This window comes from Somniosus microcephalus, chromosome 4, assembly GCF_052327205.1.
Source record: "Somniosus microcephalus isolate GS21.2 chromosome 4, FLI_Smic_1.0, whole genome shotgun sequence".
Lineage (NCBI taxonomy): Eukaryota > Metazoa > Chordata > Chondrichthyes > Squaliformes > Somniosidae > Somniosus > Somniosus microcephalus.
Window position 1 is genome coordinate 228,971,464 of NC_140990.1, and position 22,326 is coordinate 228,993,789.

General features: G+C 44.9%; 1 protein-coding gene across 1 annotated transcript in view; it reads right to left on the bottom strand.

Moving 5' to 3' along the window:
- The window catches only part of LOC147120255 (uncharacterized), a 345,184-nt gene that overhangs the window by 125,570 nt on the left and 197,288 nt on the right, over positions 1–22,326 (bottom strand). The window contains exons 36-38 of the mRNA XM_085985900.1: positions 14,725–14,832; positions 14,530–14,583; positions 11,312–11,365 (exon numbers count right to left, since the gene is read on the bottom strand). Of these exons, the coding sequence (XP_085842026.1) occupies positions 11,312–11,365; positions 14,530–14,583; positions 14,725–14,832 (216 nt within the window). The remainder of the gene's footprint in view (positions 1–11,311; positions 11,366–14,529; positions 14,584–14,724; positions 14,833–22,326) is intronic.

The following is a 22,326-nucleotide window of genomic DNA, read 5'->3' on the forward strand; positions in this document are numbered from 1 at the left end:
TGATTTCTCTTTCCAGCTCAGGTAGTAAAAACACATGTCCTGATTCCAGAAGGAATGATGTGGTAAATTGCTTGCTAGAATATAGGAGAAATATCTCCTTTTCATTTAGAATCCAGAAGCCGTAGCTAGTGTCAAGTAAATGTGGATTAAGGACATGAAACACAATTAAAAGCTCTGGTAAAATAATGAATACTTACTGGTGAACCTCTTTGACCTATAGGGCCTGGTCGCCCGAAATGAACCAGGTAAGCCTACAGTGCCACGTGATCCTAGCAAACCTTGAGGACCTGGTTGTGCCAGAAGTGACCCTATTAAAGGACAATGGGGTTTAGAAAATAATTAGGCATTTTACCTCCCGATGTGCAATAGTTGAGTCAAAACTTTATTACGAAATATCCAATCAAACCCAATCACATTAAAGAAAATTAGATACTGTATCTAGCATTAGTTCTATGCTCTTTTAACAAAGTTAATCTGCTTAGTTTTCTGATCATTCCTGATATTAACAAGGCTAAAGAATTGTGCATCATAAAGTATTTTTCATTGTAACACTACATAATATATTGCTCAGGGATATTTGGCAATGGCACAGTAAATTCATTTCACTATGCTTAGAATCTGAGGGATTTAACTTAAATCTTCCAAAATGATGGCTGTTCTGTGTAATAATTCTCATCAAATCATTTTATTTGTTGTATTTCAAAAATGATCTCCAGTATCTACATCCATTTTCTGAATATTAGCATTAGATTCTTTTGTTTTATATGCCAACTAACTGTCTTACTTACCGGAGGGACCGGATTCACCAGGTGGACCTTTTTCACCGGGGCCACCAGATACGCCTTGGAGACCAGGGCAAGCCACCAGAAACCAACGTGGACCAGTGCTACCAGCTGGGACCGGGGGGACCATTTTTACCAGATGAGCCTGGAGGACCAGCAGGACCAGCTGTACCCTGTTTAAAAAAATAAAAGTTAATAGAAAGTGTAAAGGGACACTATTTACAATCACCTGGAATTTTTCTCTGGGGTTCTCCAGTGAGAGATTGGCGAAATCACCAGGAAAAACAATCGTTGACGTTGTTTTGACGAGGGTTCCGCTGATCTGCCGCCTGAGGTTATGACAGGCGATTGGGAGAACCCCATGGAAATTCAGGACCATTGTTGATACAATCGCAAATAACAACAAACTAATATGTACCAAGAAACCATGCATTCGTGCACAATTGTAAACAGTAGCAATACTGTCTTGAAGCATTGTTAAAATGATCAAATTAGAAAAAGCATATGTGTTCTCAAAGAAGAATAAATGAAGTGACACTAAATTTATGGATTTTCACGCTGAATATCGGAGGGAGACTCAAGTGTGCCAAATAGAGGCTCAAACCACCTACAGATCAAGACTTCATCTTATAACTATGGTTTACAATTGCAATTTTTATTAGTAATGAATAATGTAAATGCCAATAATTGTTAAAAAGAGGAGAGCATGGAAAGTGCAGTGGGGGAAACTTCAGCCCACTGCTTTGTCCCTGAAATTACCCTATTTTAAATCCCTGAGGACAAGGCATTTAAATAATAGGGGCAGGTGCTCGCCTCCAGAGCAGCGCAACAGGGGTAACTAAACCTTGGCACTCAGCCATCCCGAGAGGGAGGGAACCAGAGGATACTAGATCCGAAGATAAGAAGGTGGCAATTTTTTTTTTTACTGATTCCTTCATGGCGCGTGGCCCTGAAGGCAACAGCAGTCGATACCTCCAGGATCCATTGCCATTGCCATTGTATTGTGAAGCCCCCCATTAGGACCCAAGGCAGAATCCACGCCTGCTCTCAGGCGACGTAGGTCTGCTGGGCCTGAGATCAACATATAAGAAATTTCTGTTCATTTTAATAGGGGTGGAAAGTCAGAGGATCCCGATTCCACTCTATTTTCCAAAGCTCTCGATGGATGGAAACGACTTCCAGGGATTTTTATTGGTGGAATTTTGTTTCTGGAGCATAAATATTAGCCTACATAATAGTAACTCATAATCATAATCATAATCAACTTTATTGTCATTGTTAGTGCACAGGTGCAGTACAATGAAATGTAGGCTTGCGGCTCCCGAGAGGTGTACATTTAGATTAAGACCATTTAACATTCAACATACATTTGGCTTGTAATACTTAACATAAACATAACCATAATAAAGTGCATTGGCAGGTGTGCAGGCTTTAGAGTTTATTTGTGGAGTTCAGTAGGATGACAGCCCTGGGAAAGAAGCTGTTCCTAAATCTGGTCGTACAGGTGCGACTGCATCTGTAGCATCTCCAAGATGGCAGGGAGGGGCGGGAACAGACTGTGGCTGGGGTGGGTAGGGTCTTTGATGATGGACCGTGACCTCCGTAAACAGCGTTTCTGTATATGTGCTCTATGTTCGGTAGCCGGGTGCCGGTAATGTGTTGGGCAGTTTTTGACTACCAGCTGCAGGGCTTTCCGGTCATAGTAGCTACAGCTGCCATACCATACTGTGATACAGTTCGTCAGGATGCTCTCTATTGTGCAGCGGTAAAAGTTAGAGAGGATCAGGGGTGACAGGGTTACATCCCTTCAGCCTCCTTAGGAAATATAGGCACTGCTGGGCCTTCTTCGCCAGAGAAGGAGGTATTGAGGGACCAGGAGAGTCTTCCGTGATGTGGACTCTGAGGAACTTAAAGCTGTCCACCCTTTTCCACCACAGCCCCATTGATGTGGATGGGGGTGTGACTTCCGCCTTTAGACTTCCTGAAGTCCACAATGATTTTTTTTGGTTTTCTTGATGTTAAGGGCCAGGTTGTTATCGGCGCACCACTTCACGAGATGCTGGACCTCCTCCCTGTAGGCTGAACTCATCGTTGTTGGTGATCTGGCCCTACTACCGTGGTATCATCCGCAAAACTTGATGATGGTGTATGGAACCATGAACAGCCACACAGTCGTCGGTGAAGAGGGAGTAGAGGGAGGAATTTATTCAGCAAAACACTTGAAGTTTAAGCCAAAACACACTATTATATTTCTATCTATCTATTTATATAAATTGGTAGATCTGTCTGTCATTCTGTCTGTCTGTCATCGCAGTGTGCGTCTGTGGGTATTGCGCTCGAAAGTTACAGGGCGTACCTACGCCGCGCGTTACCCTCCAAAGAAGCTTACGCTTCCGAGACGGTTTTAAGCGTATTTACGTTTTGGCCGGGCTTAAAATTGCGCCCGCGGTATCCGAAAAACCTTAACATTCCGCTCATTAGCATCTCATTATCCGCTCATTAGCGACCAGAATGACCTCGAGCTCGACCCAATCGTACGCCGGGTTGCTGGGCGTGTAGCCGCCGGGCCAATCGGTGCGTGGTGTGGCCGGGCCTTATCGTTCTGAACCGAGGTGAGTCGCCGCCATCTTGATTCAAACTTTTCCTTTCTTTTTCCCGCTTTCTGCGTCTTTAAAAAAAAACGTTGCTTTTAAAAACACATATTTGTTTTTAAAAAAAAATGATTTAGAAATGAATTAACTTATCTAATCTCATTAATTTTCCTACCTTTCCCCGTTTTTTCAGGTAGGCCTCGAAGCCTCGGCTTCTCCCTTCGCACCCACGCCCGAGCTAGGGCACCTCCCCGGCCCCCACTCGAAGGCTGGAGGGCCGAGCCTCAGCCCAGCGCCACTAGGGTGCCGCGCGCAGCAGGAGCTGAGACGCGGCGTCTCTCTCCTGGCTCAGCCGGGGGGGCGGGGCTTGCTGAGCGTCAAGCGTTACCCTGGGCAACCGGGCCCGCCCGGCCGTCTCGCACAGCCGCAATCGGCGGTCTTCACCTCGGGGATGGGTGGGGGCGCGACCCTCGGGAGGGGGGGGGTGCGACCCACGGGGGGGGCCGCGACCCCTCGGGGGGGGGGGCCGCCGCCCTCCCTCCCCTCCCTCTCCACCCCTTGCCCCCCTCCCCTTCCCCCCCTCCCCCTCTTCTCCCCCCTTCCCTTCCCCCTTGCACCCCCTTCCCTCCCCCCCTTCCCTTTCCCCCCCACCTCCCCCCCCCTACACTCCCCCCCGCCCTCCCTTCGCCCACCCCCCGCCCCTCCCCTTCCCCGCCTCCCTTCCCCTCTCCCCCCCGCCCTCCCCTTCACCCTCTGCCCCCCCGCCCTCCCCTCCCCTCAACCCCCCTCCTCCCCCCCCTTCCCCCCCCTCCCCCCCCCCTCCCCCTCCACCCCTTCCCCCCCTCCATCCCCCCTCCCTTCCCCCACCTCCTTCCCCACCCCCTCCCTTTCCCCCCTCCCTTCCCCCTCCTCCCCCTCCCTCTTCCCCCCCTTCCCTTTCCCCCCCTCCCTTTCCCCCCTTCCCCCCCCGCCCTCCCTTCCCCCCGCTCTCTTCCCCCAACCACTCTCTTCCCCCCACCCGCTCTCTCTCTTCACCCCAGTCGCTCTCTCTCTTCCCCCCAGTCGCTCTCTCTCTACCCCCCCAGTCGCTCTCTCTCTTCCCCCCCAGTCGCTCTCTCTCTCTCTCTTCCAACAACAACATGCCCTCGAAAAAGCCTCGGCACCGCCGGGCACTTTAGCTAGTATATATATAATTGCTCTTCTGTCTCTCTGTCTGTCCTCTATACACTCAGAAGTTATAGAGCGTACCTACATGTGTGTTACATCAAAGAAAGCTTACGATTCCGGAACGGTCATAAGTGTATTTACTTTTCGGTGAGACAAAAATTGTGCTGACGGTATCAAAAAACGTTCAAAATTCTGCTCATTATCTGCTCATTAGCATTGAGTGACGGGAAGGTTGACCAATCGTACAGTCGAGCGACCCGACGGTTGACCAATCGCTGCATCACGGGGGCGGGTTCATTGCATGTGCGGGCGGGCCGTCCTAGGGTTGAGTGACGTGATGATTGACCAATCCTACAGTTCAGTGACCTGACGGTTGACCCAATGTGTGGGGCGGGCCTAATCATTCTGAAACTGAGGTGAGTGTCAGCCATCTTGATTCCAAACTCTTCATTTCTTTTTCCCATCGGGGTTTTATCTTTTTAAAGGAAAATACAAACATTTCGGCCATTTCCTCCACACTTGCATTGGAAATCAACTTAAAAAAAAAAAAATTTAAACCCAGGGAGCACTTTCCGACAAAGACGTCGCGGTTTTCGTTCGGAGAGCAGACGGGGGGGAGAACGTTTAATGTGATTTTTCCCCGCTTTAATTACCGACTTTTAAAAATTTTACTTCATTTTTTCCTAAAAATATAAATAAACTCTCTGTTCATAGCTCCTTATTTCTCTCGGGTTTTATCTTTTTAAAAAAAAACATTTTGGCTCCTTCTCCTCACGTCGCCTAGCAACAGTAACCAGGGAAGCCTCAGACCAACGTGACAAAGAATGACTACAACTACCAGCATGCTGTGTGCGTGCTGCACATGCGCATTCAGGGTGTAACTGGGCCGTGCTCCGACTCACTCGCTCCCTCCATCCAGTCCCAGGCGGCGTCTCAAGCCTGAGACACAGAGCGCGGTAGCGCAGGCCCAGCTGCAATTGGCGGTCTTCAAGCCGGCTCGGGAGGGTGGGAAGGGGGGGGAAGGGTTAAACCCGGCAACCGGGCCTGGCCCTCACAGCCTCAAGCCGGCTGATGCCCGTTCCCGGGGCTTGGCTCCAGTCGCAATTGGCGGTCTTGAAGCGGGCCGGGGCTCGGGAGGGCGGAGCTCGGGAGGGCGTGAAGGGGGGGGAAGGGTTACCCCGGCAACCGAGCCGGCCCTCACAGACTCAAGCCGGCTCACGCCCGTTCCCGGGGCTTGGCTCCATTTGCGGCCGCGGGCCACTCACCCACTCTCTCTCCTTCCCTCTGTCTCTCTCTCCTCCCCCTCCCCCTCTCCCCCCCCACGCCCCCCCTCCCTCTCCCCCCTCCCCCCCCTCCCCTCTCTCCCCCCTCCCCCTCCCCTCTCCCCCCTCACTCTCCCTCTCCCCCCTCCCTCCCCCCCTCCCCTCTCCTTCCTCCTCTCTCCCTCTCCCACTCTCTCTCCCCCCTGCCTCACACTCTCTCTCTCCCCCTCCCTCCCCCTCTCTCCCTCCCCCTCTCTCCTTCCCCCTCTCTCTCTGCCCCCTCCCTCCTCCTCTCTGTCATCCCCCTCCCTCCCCCTCTCTGTGTGCCCCTCCCTCCCCCTCTGTCTGCCCCCTCCCTCCCCCTCTCTGTCTGCCCCCTCCCTCCCCCTCTCTCTCTGCCCCCTCCCTCCCCCTCTCTCTCTGCCCCTCCCTCTCTGCCCCCTCCCTCTCTGCCCCTCTCTCACCCCTCTCTCTCTCTCCCCCTCTCTCTCTCTCCCCCCTCTCTCTCTCCCCCTCTCTCTCTCCCCCCCTCTCTCTCCCCCCCAGTCTCTCTCTCTCTCTCTTCTCCCCCAGTCTCTCTCTCTCTCTTCTCCCCCCAGTCTCTCTCTCTCTCTCTCTCCCCCCAGTCTCTCTCTCTCTCCCCCAGTCTCTCTCTCTCTGTCTCCCCCCAGTCTCTCACTCTCACTCTCTCCCCCCAGTCTCTCTGTCTCTCTCTTCTCCCCCCAGTCTCTCTCTCACTCTTCTCCCCCATCTCTCGCTCTCTCTCTTCCCCCCAGTCGCTCTCTCTCTTCTCCCAGACTCTTGTTCTCTCTCTCTCCCCCCAGTCTCTCGCTCTCTCTCTTCCCCCCGTCTCTCACTCTCTCTCTTCCCCCAGTCTCTCGCTCTCTCTTCCCCCCAGTCTCTCGCTCTCTCTCTTCCCCCCAGTCTCTCGTTCTCTCTCTCTTCCCCCCAGTCTCTCGCTCTCTCTCTTCCCCCCAGTCTCTCGCTCTCTCCCTTCCCCCCAGTCTCTCGCTCTCTCTCTTCCCCCAGTTTCTCGCTCTCTCTCTTCCCCCCAGTCTCTCGCTCTCTCTCTTCCCCCCAGTCTCTCACTCTCTCTCTTCCCCCCAGTTTCTCGCTCTCTCTCTTCCCCCCAGTCTCTCGCTCTCTCTCTTCCCCCCAGTCTCTCGCTCTCTCTCTTCCCCCCAGTCTCTCGCTCTCTCTCTTCCCCCCGTCTCTCGCTCTCTCTCTTCCCCCCAGTCTCTCGCTCTCTCTCTTCCCCCCAGTCTCTCACTCTCTCTCTTCCAACAACAACAACATGCCCTCAAAAAACCCTCAGCACCGCCGGGCACTCCAGCTAGTCTATCTATATATATAAAAGGATAGTGGTGTCTGTCCGTCTGTCCGCTATACACTCAAAAGTTATAGAGCGTACCTACACATCTGTTATATCAAAAGAAAGCTGATGATCAGGGGAGTGTCATAGGAATATTTACTTTTTGGTCAGACAAAAATTGTTCAGACAGTATACAAAAAACCTTCAAAAATCCGCTCATTAGCGGTTCACCAATCCTACCGCTCATTAGCGTTGAGTGACGTGATGGTTGACCAATCCTACAGTTCAGTGACCTGATGGTTGACCAATCGGTGCATCACGGGGGGCATTTCATTCTGTGTGTGGGCGGGCCTAATTCTGCAGCCTCCCGAAACGTCGCCGCCATTTTTAAAATGCCAACAGCGACAGCACCAGCACAACAAACCCCCACATTGCAGCTCCGGCACAGTATCCCGCTCCCGGCCCGACGGAGCGGGAGGTGTGTTGGGCTCACTTGGGTCGGGCTGGGCCTGACACAGAGCTGGGGAGCGGCAGCAGCCGGCCGTCAACCGCGCGGCCCTGTAAACTGCCGTTCTACAAAAAAGCATAGGCAACGCCGGGCCCCCCCCAGCTAGTTATAGAATATATTAGAAAGCAGTCGAATAATCAGTTTATTTCATAAGAATTAGGAGCTGATCCTCTACCTCAATTCCACTTTCCCGCCCAATCCCCATATCCCTTGATTCCCCTAGAGTCCAAAATTCTATCTATCTCAGCCTTGAATATACTCAAAGACTCAGCATTCACAGCCCTCTGGGGTAGAGAATTCCAAAGATTCTCAATCCTCTGAGTGAAGAAATTCCTCCTCATCTCAGTCTTAAAAGGCCGACCCCTTATCCTGAGACTATGCCCCCTAGTTCTAGACTCTCCTGCCAGGGGAAATAATCTCAGCATCTATCCTGTCAATCCTCCTCAGAATCTTACATGTTTCAATGAGATTACCTCTCATTCTCCTAAACTCCAGAGACTATAGGCCCAATCTACTCAATCTCTCTTCATAGGACAACCCTCTCATCCCAGGAATCAATCTATTGAACCTATGTGCACTGCCTCTAAGGCATGTATATCCTTTCTCAGATAGATATGAGTAGCAAAGATCTTATGAGCTATTAATTACTAAGTCACTCTGACAGTGACTCACTTTTCCTCAATGCATTTTGGTTATATTATGGTATAAATGTAGATACACAAGTTAGGATTATACTTACTAAAAACTAACTTTTCATGGTGTTGAAATAAACAGGACAGGAAATCTTACTTAGGATATCAGGAAAAGTTAAAATAAAAGTAATATGCTATTAAATCATAAAGTAACTGCTACTTAGCGCAACAATTTGCATTCATATTACATTTTTAACACAGAAAAATGTCCCAAGGCATTTCACAGAAAAGTAAAGGGGAAAAAAATGGTTACCGAGCCAAATATGAGATATCAGGAGGGGTGAAAAGCTTGGTCAAAGAGGTCGGTTTTAAAGGGGGTCTTAAAGGAGGTGGTGAGGTAGAGGGGTTTAAGGAGGACATTCCTTAGCATAGGGCCCAGGACGCTAAAGACATGGCTGCCAATGGTGGGGTGAAGCGCTTTGAGACATCTGGTGGTTGTGAAAGGCGCTATATAAAATGTAAATCTGTCTTTCTTTCTCGATAACCAGCATTTTAAAAGGCGGGAGAGCTTGAGGTTCGCAAAAGGTACAGACCTACAAGAGGAATAGGGTAAGATGCCAACTTAGTGATAAGGGCCATATCACCACTGTGGTGGTTTGGGCAGGGCAGGCGGTGGAAAGTATAGCAATATGGAGAGATTCAGTAAGGAGCAAGGTGTTGCCACCTTTGAGCCAAGTTTCAGTCAAAGCCAGGATGCAAATACGATCATCCTGAATAAGGTCATGAATGGCAAGGACCTTGTTTATGAATAAGTGGACTTTCTGGAGAGAAATACAAAGTGGGACATTAATTGTTGATCCATTGGTAACGCCCAGGGAGGGTGGAATGAATGGAACAGGAAGGAGGTAGGTGAGGCTAGTCCATAGCAGGTTCACTAAAAAGGACCGTCAGTGAGCGAGGAAGATGGGGGAGGTGGGGTTACTGCTCACAAGAAGTAGCGACTGGTGCCTCGATGGTCACATTGCAGAATGCTGAGTGAGGTACACAGGGTAGCCATAGGCTTGTTAAGGGGAGTTTCAAGCCTTGGATGGTGGCAGAGCAGAAGGAAAACAGAGGAGCAGTGATGGTTTGGGTTAAGAATCTGGGGATGCAAAGTCCTTGAGTACAGAGAAATGTAAGGTGGCATCACCAGCTTACAGGAAGGAGAGGGAGAGAAGGGCCTAAGAGGAACTAAAAAATAGAGCAGTGGTATTCAACTGAAACAGTCTTATAATAGTTTGTATTAACATGCTTGTGGTGCGCTCTAATAATATTCAATGCAAATCTGTGCAATACTGAATATTCAATATTTAGGAAGAACTGATAATAACTCAGCAATTCAATTATGAATGATTATTGAGGTCTTCGTGAATGAAATAAATTCTATATTCCAGTTCCCATTGCAGTATTCTGCTTTGGGCACAACTGCAAGTTTATTTCTTTAATACGTCATTATCTCATTACCGTCTAATAATTATTATTACAAATGTAGAGCTTTTATCAGTGCTCCTGGTTGTGTGACTTGAGCTCTCACCTCTTTCCTAAAGTGAATAGTCTGTATTGAAATAAAACTATAAAGTTTTTGCAGGGCTGAGAGCTAAATTTAGAGAGTGCATCATTGATGCTCTATTTATTCCATGGATTCATCATTTTGGAATGTGTTTGGAATATGTTGACCAATTAAGCACAACTGCTGATGAATAGTTAAAGACTTTCTTCTCAGTTCCATAATTCTTTATGACGATAGCAAAATACTGCAGATGCTGGAAATCCGAAATAACAACAGAAAATGCTGGAAAACTCAGCAGGCCAGGCAACCTCCGTGGGGAGAAAATAGAGTCAAGGTTTCGGAGCAAACCCTTTGTCAACACTGGAAAAGCACAGGAAATGAAATAGATTAAGAGGCCAGGGCTGGGAGAGAACAAAAGAGAAGTGAAGAGACATTAAGAGGTATTCAAAACGAGACGAGATGGTGATAGGACAAGTGGAGACAAAAGACGGCTCTAGATTAGTTGTGAAATGCGCTGGCAGAATGGGAGACAGCTGCCATGTGGGAGAGAAAAAAAAGGGGTGGGGAAAGGGCCAAAACAAAGGTGTGGATAAAAAATAAGTAAAAATGTAATGGGGGCCGAGGTTATGATCTGAAATTGTTGAACTCGATATTGAGTCCGGAAGGCTGTAACGTGCCTAATCGGAAGATGAGGTGCTGTTCCTCGAGCTTACGCTGAGCTTCCATGGAACAATGCAAGAGCCCGAGTACAGTGAGGTCTGAGTGGGAATGGGGCGGTGAATTAAAATGACAGGCGACCGGAAGCTCGGGGTCATCCTTACGGACTAAATGGAGGTGTTCCGCAAAGCGGTCACCCATAATTCTTTATGTCTGGACTTGTGTGATCTGCAACACTTATAAAATCTTTATAGGTGCTGTTTGTTAAACACAGGTTTGTCCACTCGTTGACCAGTGATACAAATAAGAATAATTAAAATAATACAATTTCTTACATGTTGGGAAATCCTAATAAAACTCAGTTAAAGGTCACAGTGAACTATCAATATTTCCCTTTTCAAATAAATTGTTATACAGTTCTTCATGTGATATTTTGTTTTTACCATGAATGTAATTTTTTCATTTTAGTTTTGTGTTGTTTTAAATTTAAATGTTTTTATTTATTTATAATGTGAATTATTAGAGGCCTGAAGGGTGCTTCAGCACTTTGCATGTTGTCTACTGGGCCATATCTCACCTCTGAAAAACTGTAAGAAAAAAAAGTATGGTGTGTCTCATACACAATCAAAGCCTAATTGCTTATTTTCCAGGTTTATTTTTAAACATATCTTGGAATATGTTCAGAATTGTGGACCATCTAAAAGGTATTCAATAGTAATTGATTAGGATAAAAATTATTATAGGCATGGTCAGAGAAACGTGAAGCATTTCAAGAAATGTATAAAAATTAGAACAATGTAACAAGAGAACTCCTTAACAATGACATATCTGTGACTATAAATGTTACTTACCACTGGTCCAGCTGCACCAACTGTGCCAGGAGCACCAGGCAAACCAGAACCACCCTTAAGAAGAAATCAATCTCAATTATGCAATTCTCAGAGCTGCTCATCTAAAGTACTGCTTACGTTTCCTAAACATTATCTTACATTTATGAAGAAATTGAAAATGAAATTTTATTTGGAATACATTATTAAAAGATAATATAGAACTAGAAGCAGATTGTGCTTTGAGATTATGTACAGATGCATTATTCACTATAATGTCATGGGTAACATTAGAGTGTATGTTCCACTTGGCACCAAATTCCACTGCCCTTGATCTATAAATAACTGCTATAGTAATATAATTACTTTAAAACCAAGAGAAAAGACCTATAAGAATAGACAAATCTACCAGATGAGGGATCTTTGAAGAATACATTATATCTTTCAAAAATGCAAGATAAAATTGATAAGCTTTGTGGGATAAATTAATTCTAAGGGGCTATTCTGATTGAGCAACAAGCAAATTTGATAATCTCAACAAATTTGTGAGGTTATGGCCATTTCCAAGACCCTCGATACTATTGAATTGTGATAACTTCCTTTACTTGACAACAGTTCTCCTTACAAGGGACATTGTGATGAACGCAATATCCAATCATTGCAGCTTGCGGTTTCCATTTTTTCATTGGGTAGCTATTTGGTACACAAGCACCTAAAGAGTCAAATGGGGTCACCAAAAATACTTAGTCTTGGACTGTATTTTTAGAACATATTCCAAATGGGGCTAGAGTGGTCAAGAAGGGAGCAAGCCCACATTAAATACCCCAGGGACTCAATTCCTTCAACATACTTCCAGGAAGCAAGAGTACTCTCCATTTCGATTAATATTTAGTTTTAGGAGTAAAATTGCTATGTCTTGAATTATTTTAAATCTGACAATTCATGGCAAACTTCTCTCCATCTCTGATGAGCAATAACGCAATGGGTTTCTAGGCCAAAGACTCATTAATCTATTTACAAAGTAGCAATCCACATCCTTCAGAGAATTGTAAATTTCTTGGCAGCCTAAAATTAATCAATTATTTGCTTCTTTATATCTGTTTTCAATTACTCCCCAGAAATCAGATGAACTCTTAACTCTGGTACTTAGATAAATGATCATTACCTGGTTCATAAATTATTCTGATGTTAGATAAAAAGTTAAAGTAATTAATAACAAAAAGGTGTGCTGGTGATTTAGAAGATCGGAGCAGGAGTAGGCCATTCGGCCCCTCGAGCCTGTTCCGCCATTTAATGAGATCATGGCTGATCATCCAAATTCAGTACCCTGTCCCTGCTTTCTCCCCATATCCCTTGATCCCTTTAGCCTTAAGAAATATATCTAACTCCTTCTTGAATATATTTCATGAATTGGCCTCAGCTGCCTTGTGTGGTAGAGAATTCCACAGGTTCACCACTCCCTGGCTAAAGAATTCCTCCTCATCTCAGTCCTAAATGGCTTACCCCTTATCCTTAGACTGTGACCCCTGGTTCTGGACTCCCTGCCATCGGGAACATCCTTCCTGTATCTAGTCTGTCTAGTCCTGTTAGAATTTTATAAGTTTCAATGAGATCCCCTCTCATGCTTCTAAACTCCAGCGAATATAAGCCTAATCGACCCAATCTCTCCTCATACGTCATTCCTGCCATCCCAGGTATCAGTCTGGTGAATCTTCGCTGCACTCTCTCCATGGCAAGAACATCCTTCCTCAGATAAGGTGACCAAAACTGCACACAATACTCAAGGTGTGGTCTCACCAAGGCCCTGTACAACTGCAGCAAGACATCCTTGCTCCTGTACTCGAATCCTCTCGCTATGAAGGCCAACATACCATTTGCCTTCTTAACCACCTGGAAAGGAATTTAATTCCTTTTCATCCTTACAATTAAAGAAGTCCATCAATTGGAAACAAACTTTTTCCCACAAAAACCTAATGGGAACCCAAACATTTAAAAAAATGTTCTTGAGGGCAATGCTCATAAGGTTGTATTTATTGCTCATCCTAGTAATCCTGAGGAGGTGTTGGTGAGCACTCTTTTTGAACTGCTGCAGCCCTTGTCATGCTGGCACTCACACAATGGCAGTAGATAGGGAATTGCAGAATTCTGGCCCAGTGATAATGGAGATATATGTCCATGTCTGGATGGTATGTGACTTGGAGGGGAACTTTCAGATGATAGTGCTCCCATAATGTTGCTGCTCCTGTCCTTCTCAGTGGTAGAGGGCTGGGAGGGACTGCTGAAATAAAAGAGCTTGGGTGCAAGCTTCTTTCTACTAAAGACTGTGGTTTCTGCACAGTAATAATTCAACAGAAAGCCATTTGTTCTTACTTCTCAATGCTGGAAGATGTAACCCCTTTACAAGGATTTGCAGTTGGTAAGTTGGAGTATTCTTAAAGACATATAAAATGAAACCATTTGTGAACATTCAATTCTAATTGTGGAAAGAAACGGAACTTGTAGTGGATTCATAGTTATGTTTATAGTCCTAACATTATCTGAACCATATTACTTCAAATGATCCACGAAGAGCTTCCACTATTTATTTAATTGTGCGACTGCATCGATCATGATTATGCTCAATGGATTACATAATGTCTGACTCCCTACACCCAGATGCTGTCTGTTATCAAGGTGTCTATATTTACTGCAGTTGTGTGATTAGCAACATAGGAGCAGAGTAGGCCATTCAGCCCCTCGAGCTTGTTCCACCATTCAATTAAATCATGGCTGATCTGTATCTTAACTCCATTTACCCACCTTGATTCCATATACCTTAATACCATTGCCTAACAAAAATCTATCAGTCTCAATTTTTACATTTTAATTTGACCTCGCCTCAACAGTTCTTTGAGAGAGATACATACTTTGAAGAACACGACTCTAAATATGATAAATATTTATGAATGATCTAGCCTAATTCTTTTAGTGCTGGGGGAGGGGGCATTAATAAAAATGACTAGCAGCTAAAGTAAATTGAACAAAATCTTAAATTGAACCATTTAGGTAAACATTTCATATATGCAATGCTGAGAACTAGGTATGGAATGGAACTGTATTCTTACAGATTAAGTAACTATATAAATGGATCATTATTCAACTTGATGCACAAGTAGTGCATATGCTTAACTAAAGTAGTTTGTAGTAAACATGAATAGCACAAGTCAGTCAGAGTAATGTTCAGTAATAAAGTCAATACTCACAGGAGGACCTGGTGACCCCCGATCACCTTTTGTACCTATGTTTCCAGGAAGGCCCTATGATAATTCAAAAAATGAATTGATATCACCGAAAGTTGTAATCCATTTTCTTTGAAAACAAAACATACATGATCATATATAATGATCAGTGTTACAAATATTTAGTTAATAATTATTCAGTCTGGAATATTTGCTTACCAGTCGACCAGGAGAACCAATTGGACCTGGAGAACCTGAAGGACCAGAATTACCTTTTGGACCAGTGCTGCCATCTGAGCCTTTAGGACCAGTCTGCCCATCAAGACCCTAGTTAGTTAAAATATTAGGTTAGTCTTGCACAGAACTGAAATTAACAACACAGTTTTCTACTTTAAATTCTGAGGGGGAGAAATTCAACTCGCACCGTTTTCCTGTACAAAATGTGCAACACAATCCCAACGTGTGCCCGAAGAAGTCAGCCTGTGGCCCAATTTTGCATTAATCAAGCTGTTGAAAATGGCATTTGGATCTTTAAACAAGCACAGGACTCTCATTTGCATATATTAAATAGGCGTCCACAGACTTCAGGCGGGTGCTCTAAGAGGAGGTATAACCCAAAATGGTGTTGGGCTCACTTGCAGCATGAAAGGGTTGGCGAGAACACAACCCGATTTTCAGGGTCCTAGTGCCCATTCAATGGATGTAAAATGGGTGGGTGCTACTTAAAAATGTTCCTTAACATGGTTACAATGCTATTGCTGCACAAGATTGCTGCAAGTACATCAACAAACTAAAAAGAGTATCAAGAATGAAAAGTGAATAAAATAAACACATCATATCAAGAGGTTACAAGGCCCAGAAGAAGTAATTTTGCTTGTCAGAGCATTTAAAATCCTGAAGATTTGCTCTATATAGGATTCAGCACCTTCTTAGATCCAGATAAAAGTAATAAGTGTGATAAATTTTCAGAAAAGCGTAAGTGTGTTGTACAATAGAAGCAGATTGAAAGCACTTTTCATAATATTTTTGTAAGCCCACCAGGTAATAGCACAAGGCCCCGATTTTAACTCCAGGTGGATTCCCCGATCAAGCCAAAGTTAAAATTACAGTCCGGTCTCCATGATGTCATCGGGCTGCAACATGCACATGTAAAGCAGGACCCTGTTGGCTCCAGGTGCCTGTCCTTGCTGCCTGCTCAGGAGAGCAGGTTAAAATTGCAGATGTTGCGATCATGGCAGCTTTCGGACAGGTAAGAGCCAGGGCGATTTTAACTGCCCACCCAGCAGGTTTCTGCTGAGCGAGTAGGGTTAAAGTCGTCCATCTGTTTGAGAAAATCCTGTGTCCACAGGATAGAATTTCCTGACTGCGTGCAAACTGAGAGAAACAATACGTGAGTATTGCAGTCCCCACCGCTTATAGTGGGCGCATAGGTGTCAATGCGATTTGCCTGCTATACGCGTTTGATGGTAAAATTAAAAATCAAAGTAACTAACATATTTTTGTAAGAACAGGACATCTCTACTTAGCAACTGCCTTTCCTAATTGCTAACAGTTCCATCCAGAATCTCATCACGAAAGTAATCGCACCTTAACGAGGTGCAAGCAGCTGATTGAAACTGCTTGCAGACCTGATTTTGCCTTTTAAAATGCTTTAGGACAGGGTACATACTTATTGAACTGCCCATAATAGTCAGTGAGCTTAATACATTAAAAGTGGCACCTTTGCAATTGACCCCGTCTTTCGGATGAGATGTTAAACCGAGGCCGGTGAACGTAAAATATCCCATGGAAATATTTCAAAGACGAGCAAGGGAGTTCTCCCTGACACCCTGGCCAATATCTATCCCTCAATCCACATCACAAAAACTGATTATCTGGTCATTATGACATTGCTGTTTGTGGGAGCTTGCTGTGTGCATATTAGCTGCCATGTTTTCTACATTACAACAGTGACTACACTACAAAATTAATTAATTGGCTGTAAAGTGCTTTGGGATGTTCTGAGGTTGTGAAAGGCGCTACAGAAATGCAAGTCTTTCTTTATTTTCCTATGGTAATGGAAAATGGTTAGCGCCAATTGCTCGCTATAGGTGGCTGCCTGTGCTAAGCATGGATGGTGTAAGTGGTGTGGACGGTACCACTGATTGCGCTCACATGGGCTTTCCTTCAGATAGTCATGATTTGAATCAATTGTCCAATCTCTGAGACCTCCCACTTGTACAGTGGGCTACCCAAGGGATGGATTGCGCCTCAAACACCGCCAACAGGAATTTAAAGGGCTCTAATCTGTGCAAGAGTGTATATCATTGGCAGTCAACCAGGTCAGGAAATTTGCTCAAAGCACAGGGCAACAGATTCACAATTTACCCGCCTCCCCTTGCACAAATCCTCCAGTGAAGAGACTTCTGCTAGCGGGAACTTCCAAGCTCAAATTTCTCTGTTAAGCTTGAACAGAATACAGAATTAAAGGGGATGCTAGAATATGGAACTGTCAACCAGAAACCATTGTGGAAGCACAGGCATGATGGAGCAAACTGGCCTTCTTTGTGCTGAAGACCCTTGGCTTCTACTATTAATATATTTAATTAGAGGGTGCCCTGGCTTGTGCCCATTGCAACAGATATTCTAGATATTGCACTTACATCTATATTACTGTATGCAGACTAAGGTAATGCACCAAGGTAAGGCAATACAAAGACATTTGTTGCATTGAATCATATGGACTAAAGTCTGCCAGTGTGACTTATAGCACATGTGTTGACTCCATTTAAAATGCTGAATATTCAGACTGATTTCAGTTAATTGGGTTCCTCTTGCAACACAGCTAAGAGCCATCTGGTTTCATATTGGAGAAATTCTACATATTACGGGGTAGAAATTGGTCCTCGTTGCGCCTGTTTTACAGGCATAAAATGAGCATGAAAAGGACTGATTTCAGGGCACAATATCCTGCAGCCATCTTCAGCTTTAAAAATGCCCTAATGCAATTTCTACAGTTTACATCTTTTCATATGAATTATTATATATACATATATACACTAACACTCTTTAGGGGCTAGATTGTGCAAATTTAAAGTTGTGCCTCCTCCCACCCCTGGGAAAAGGAAGGTAGAAATTGGATATATATAGGAAAACCCAAACGATTGTGTTGGGGAGAGAGAGAGAGAGAGAGAGCGAGAGAGAAAGAGAGAGAGAGAGAAAGAGAGTGAGAGAAGACAAAGTGCTTTTGCGGTTGTTGACTTGTGTCCTTGATATCAGTTGTTATTAAATACATTCTGTTCTATATACATAACCTGCTTGGAGATTTGTCTGAAATAAACTAAAGATCCTGCCTTGTTGTCTGAGAGAAAGCAGGCCATATTCCCTCTGATAATTAATCAGATAAGGGGAGACCATAAAGGGACAGGTAATGCATTAAGTCAATATTGGTTTGTAAATTATGTAGAGTTTTGATAGATTGAATAGGCTTTAATAATCATTACCATGGAATGCAAAATTCTTCCCTCATTTTATTGTTATTTTGATTTTAGTCCACAGTTCTACATTCAAGGCCAATAAATACAACAGCTGCAGGTGATTGGTTTGGTTCATGCAAGTCATTAATTATTTCCATGGCTCACCAGTAAGCCGCTATTCAATATTGCTTAGAGCCCATTTATGGCGTATAGTTTAATTTAAAGAACTCTAGAGAGCAACTTAGAACTGCAAAGTGATTCATTATTTTGGATTTAGAAATAGTTTAATCCACCAGTGACTATTAAGTAACATATTATTGTCTCATTTGATGATTAGCCTTGCTTCTGTAAAAATTTACATCTATAAATAGGGACATAGAGTACAAGAGTAAAGAGCAAAGAAGTAATGATGGATTTACAGAAAAACATTGGTTAGGCCACAGTTAGAGTACTGTGTGCAGTTTTGCATGCTCCATTATAGCAAGGCCATTAAAGCCATGGAGAATATTCAGTGTATATTCACCAGGCTGATGCCATGGATGGAAAACTGTAGTTATGAGGAGAGGCTATAGATACCTGGACTATTGGAGAGAGAAAGAAAAGAGGAGATTTAATGAAGGTTTTTAAAATGGTGTAGTGTTTTGATAGAGTGAATAGGGAAAGACTGTTTCCTCTGATTGAAAGGATCATCAAGTTATAATTTGCAGGAAGATAGTGAAGGGAAAGGAAGGAGAAATTTCTTTACATATTTGTTGAAGCTTTGCCACAAAGATAGAGTTATACAGCACAGAAAGAGGCCCTTCGACCCATCGTGTCCATGCCGGCGATCAAGCCTTGTCTATTCTAATCCCATTTTCCAGCACTTGGTCCGTAGCCTTGTATGCTATGGCATTTCAAATGCTCATCTAAATGCTTCTTGAATGCTGTGAGGGTTCCTGCCTCTACCACCCTTTCAGGCAGTGAGTTCCAGATTCCAACCATCCTCTGGGTGAAAAAGTTTTTCCTCAAATCCCCTCTAAACCTCCTGCCCCTTACCTTGAAACTATGCCCCCTGGTTATTGATCCCTCTACTAAGGAGAAAAGTTCCTTTCTATCTACCCTATCTATGCCCCTCATAATTTTGTACACCTCAATCAGGTCCCCCCTCAGCCTTCTCTGCTCTAAGGAAAACAACCCCAGCCTGTCCAGTCTCTCTTCATAGCTGAAGCGCTCCAGCCCAGGTAACATCCTGGTGAATCTCCTCTGCACCCTCTCCAATACAATCACATCCTTCCTATAGTGTGGCGAACAGAACTGCACACAGTATTCCAGTTGTGGCCTAACTAGCGTTTTGTACAGCTCCATCATAACCTCCCTGCTCTTATATTCTATGCCTCGGCTAATGAAGGCAAGTATCCCATATGCCTTTTTAACCACCTTATCTACCTGTCCTGCTGCCTTCAGGGATCTATGTACATGCACACCATGGTCCCTCTGATCCTTTGTCCTTCCTAGGATCCTACCATTCATTGTGTATTCCCTTGCCTTGTTTGTCCTCCCAAAATGCATCACCTCACACTTTTCAGGGTTAAATTCCATTTGCCACTGTTCTGCCCATCTAACAATCCCATCTACATCGTCCTGTAACCTGAGGCTTCACTCCTCGCTATTTACCACTCCACCAATTTTCGTGTCATCTGCGAACTTACTGATCATACCTCCTACATGTAGGGTTCTCAAAATTCCCACATTCCCCCAAAAGTTGCTAAGAAAGGTGCCCTGATTTTGGACAAGTTATTAAAAAGGGTACCCAAAAGAAAATGGCTTCTGAAACCTCATGACAGAAGCCTGCAGGATTTTAAAAAGCAAGGCCCTGCAAAAGCAGGCCCATTCAAAGCTTTGAAGAGAAACCTGGCATGCATGGACCTGTGAAAGACTTTGTCATTTCTAAAGCCAGACAGCTAGATAAACACAGAATATGCATTCTTCATCTTGAAACAGATCAACTCAGGATAGATCTAATCTTGAGGCCATTAACTTTCTGCATAAATAATCGGTAACAGCTCAATGTAGCTGCCAAGCCAGGAAAAGATGATGAAACTTCATAAATGACAAACAGCCAGGATATTGATGCCATTAAGCAAGGAGACAACCACCCCAAAAGCCGTTAAGGTGAATGACTGTAATCACTTTAGATGAGCCCGCCAAAATTAAACAAAGAACTCGACCTGATTTGGCACGCAGATAAGGGATGAAGAACCTGTATAATTGTAGGCCCACCGGTAGCCAAGCTCTCTCTTCCCTTCTCTTCTTGTCCCACACTGACACAGAGGATGCCCACCATAACACCGGGGGCCAAACGCGCGGCAGAAGAGGGCCAGCCATCGGGGAACGACGAGGAACGGAGCTAAACAGCAAGATCGAGGTAACAAGACAGCGGGGCAGGCTCAACCGAGGACAACTAGGCCGCAACCGCAGCCTTGCACGACCAAGCCGACACCGAAGGCCACCAACCGAGCCCAGCCGCAACGAAACTCGAAGACCAAACTACCACAAGACGAACAAAACCCGAGGTTTCCACTCTACAACCTAAGGTATCCAAAAAAAGACTTTACTATCCCTATTTCTGCCAAAAGAAAAGGGGACTTACCGGACAAATCCATAACCGCGCCCTTACCGCATCAGCCCAATCAACCCAACTGAGGGACCTTCTCAGTTCCCAAGACTGAGACCACGTGGGGACGGCAGGCCCCAAAGGACACAAAGAGCAAACCCCAAAACTGCAACTGGCTTAATCGACAGGTTTCGAACTGTCAAGGAAACCCCATTGGTGAGCATAAATCCCTGGCCCCTCTTAGCTCGATCTAGTTAGGTATTGGGGGTGGGACAAGGGTAGGGGGATTATTAATGTGATTGTTCCCTTGTTGTGCCATGTGTTCCCCATTCCCAACTAAGTGTACTTTTATATGCCTGTAATTATTCTAGTAATTTCCAGTGTTGTAATCTTATTGTGCCTTTAATAAAATTATGATTTTCTTGTACCAAACCAATTGTCTACTCTAATTCGGTATCGCCACCTGTACCTAAGTCCGGTGTCTAGAACCCAGGGGTGTGGGAGCGATTCAAACCACTCAGAGACAGTCAGGGGTAGAGCTGACTGGGCACGCGCCACCCCCTACACACATTCATATCTAAATCATTAATGCACACTACAAACAGCAAAGGACCCAGCACCGATCCCTGTGGTACACCGCTGGACACAGGCTTCCAGTCATAAAAACAACCTTCGACCATCACCCTCTGCCTACTGCCACTAAGCCAATTTTGGATCCAATGTGCCAAATTGCCTTGGATCCCATGGGCTCTTACCTTCTTGAACAGTCTCCCATGTGGGACTTTGTCAAAAGCCTTACTGAAGTCCATGTAGACTACATCAACTGCACTACCCTCATCCACACACCTAGTCACCCCCTCAAAAAATGCAGTCAAATTGGTCAGACATGATCTCCCCCTGACAAAGCCATGCTGACTATCCCTGATTAATCCCTGCCTCTCCAAGTGGAGACTAATTCTGTCCCTCAGAATTTTTTCCAATAATTTCCCTACCACTGATGTTAGGCTCGCTAGCCTGTAATTCCCTGATTTATCCCTACTACCCTTCTTGAACAATGGTACTACACAGATGCAAAATATTAATTTAAAACCTCACCTACATCTTCCGGCTCTACACACAGATTGCCACTTTGGTCCCTAATGGGCCCTACTCTTTCCCTGGTTATCCTCTTGCCCTTAATATGCTTATAAAACACCTTGGGATTTTCCTTTGTATTGCCCACCAGTGTTTTTTCATGCCCCCTCTTCGCTCTCCTAATTTCTTTTTTAAGTACCCCCCTGCACTTCCTATACTCCTCTAGGGCTTCCACTGTTTTTAGTCCTTTGTATCTGCCAAAAGCCTCCCTTTTTTTCCTAATCCATTCTTGTATACCCCTCGACATCCAGGGTTCCCTGGACTTGTTGGTCCCACCCTTGACCTTTACGGGAACATGTTGGTGTTGTACTCTCTCTATTTCCTTTCTGAAAGGCTCCCATTGCTCTGATGTGGATTTTCCTACAAGTAGCTGATCCCAGTCCATTTTGGCCAGATCCTGCCTTATTATATTAAAATCGGCCTTCCCCCAAGTTAGAACCTTTATTTCCGGTCCATCTTTGTCCTTTTCCATGACTACCTTAAATGTCACCAAATTATGGTCACTGTCACCAAAATGCTCTCCTACTGACACTTCTACCAAATTGAAGACCCTCCAGTGTTTGAGGTCGAGACCTTTGTGTCTTTGAAGGGGAAATTAGATAAACATTTGAAGCAAAGAAAGATACTAGACTATGGAAA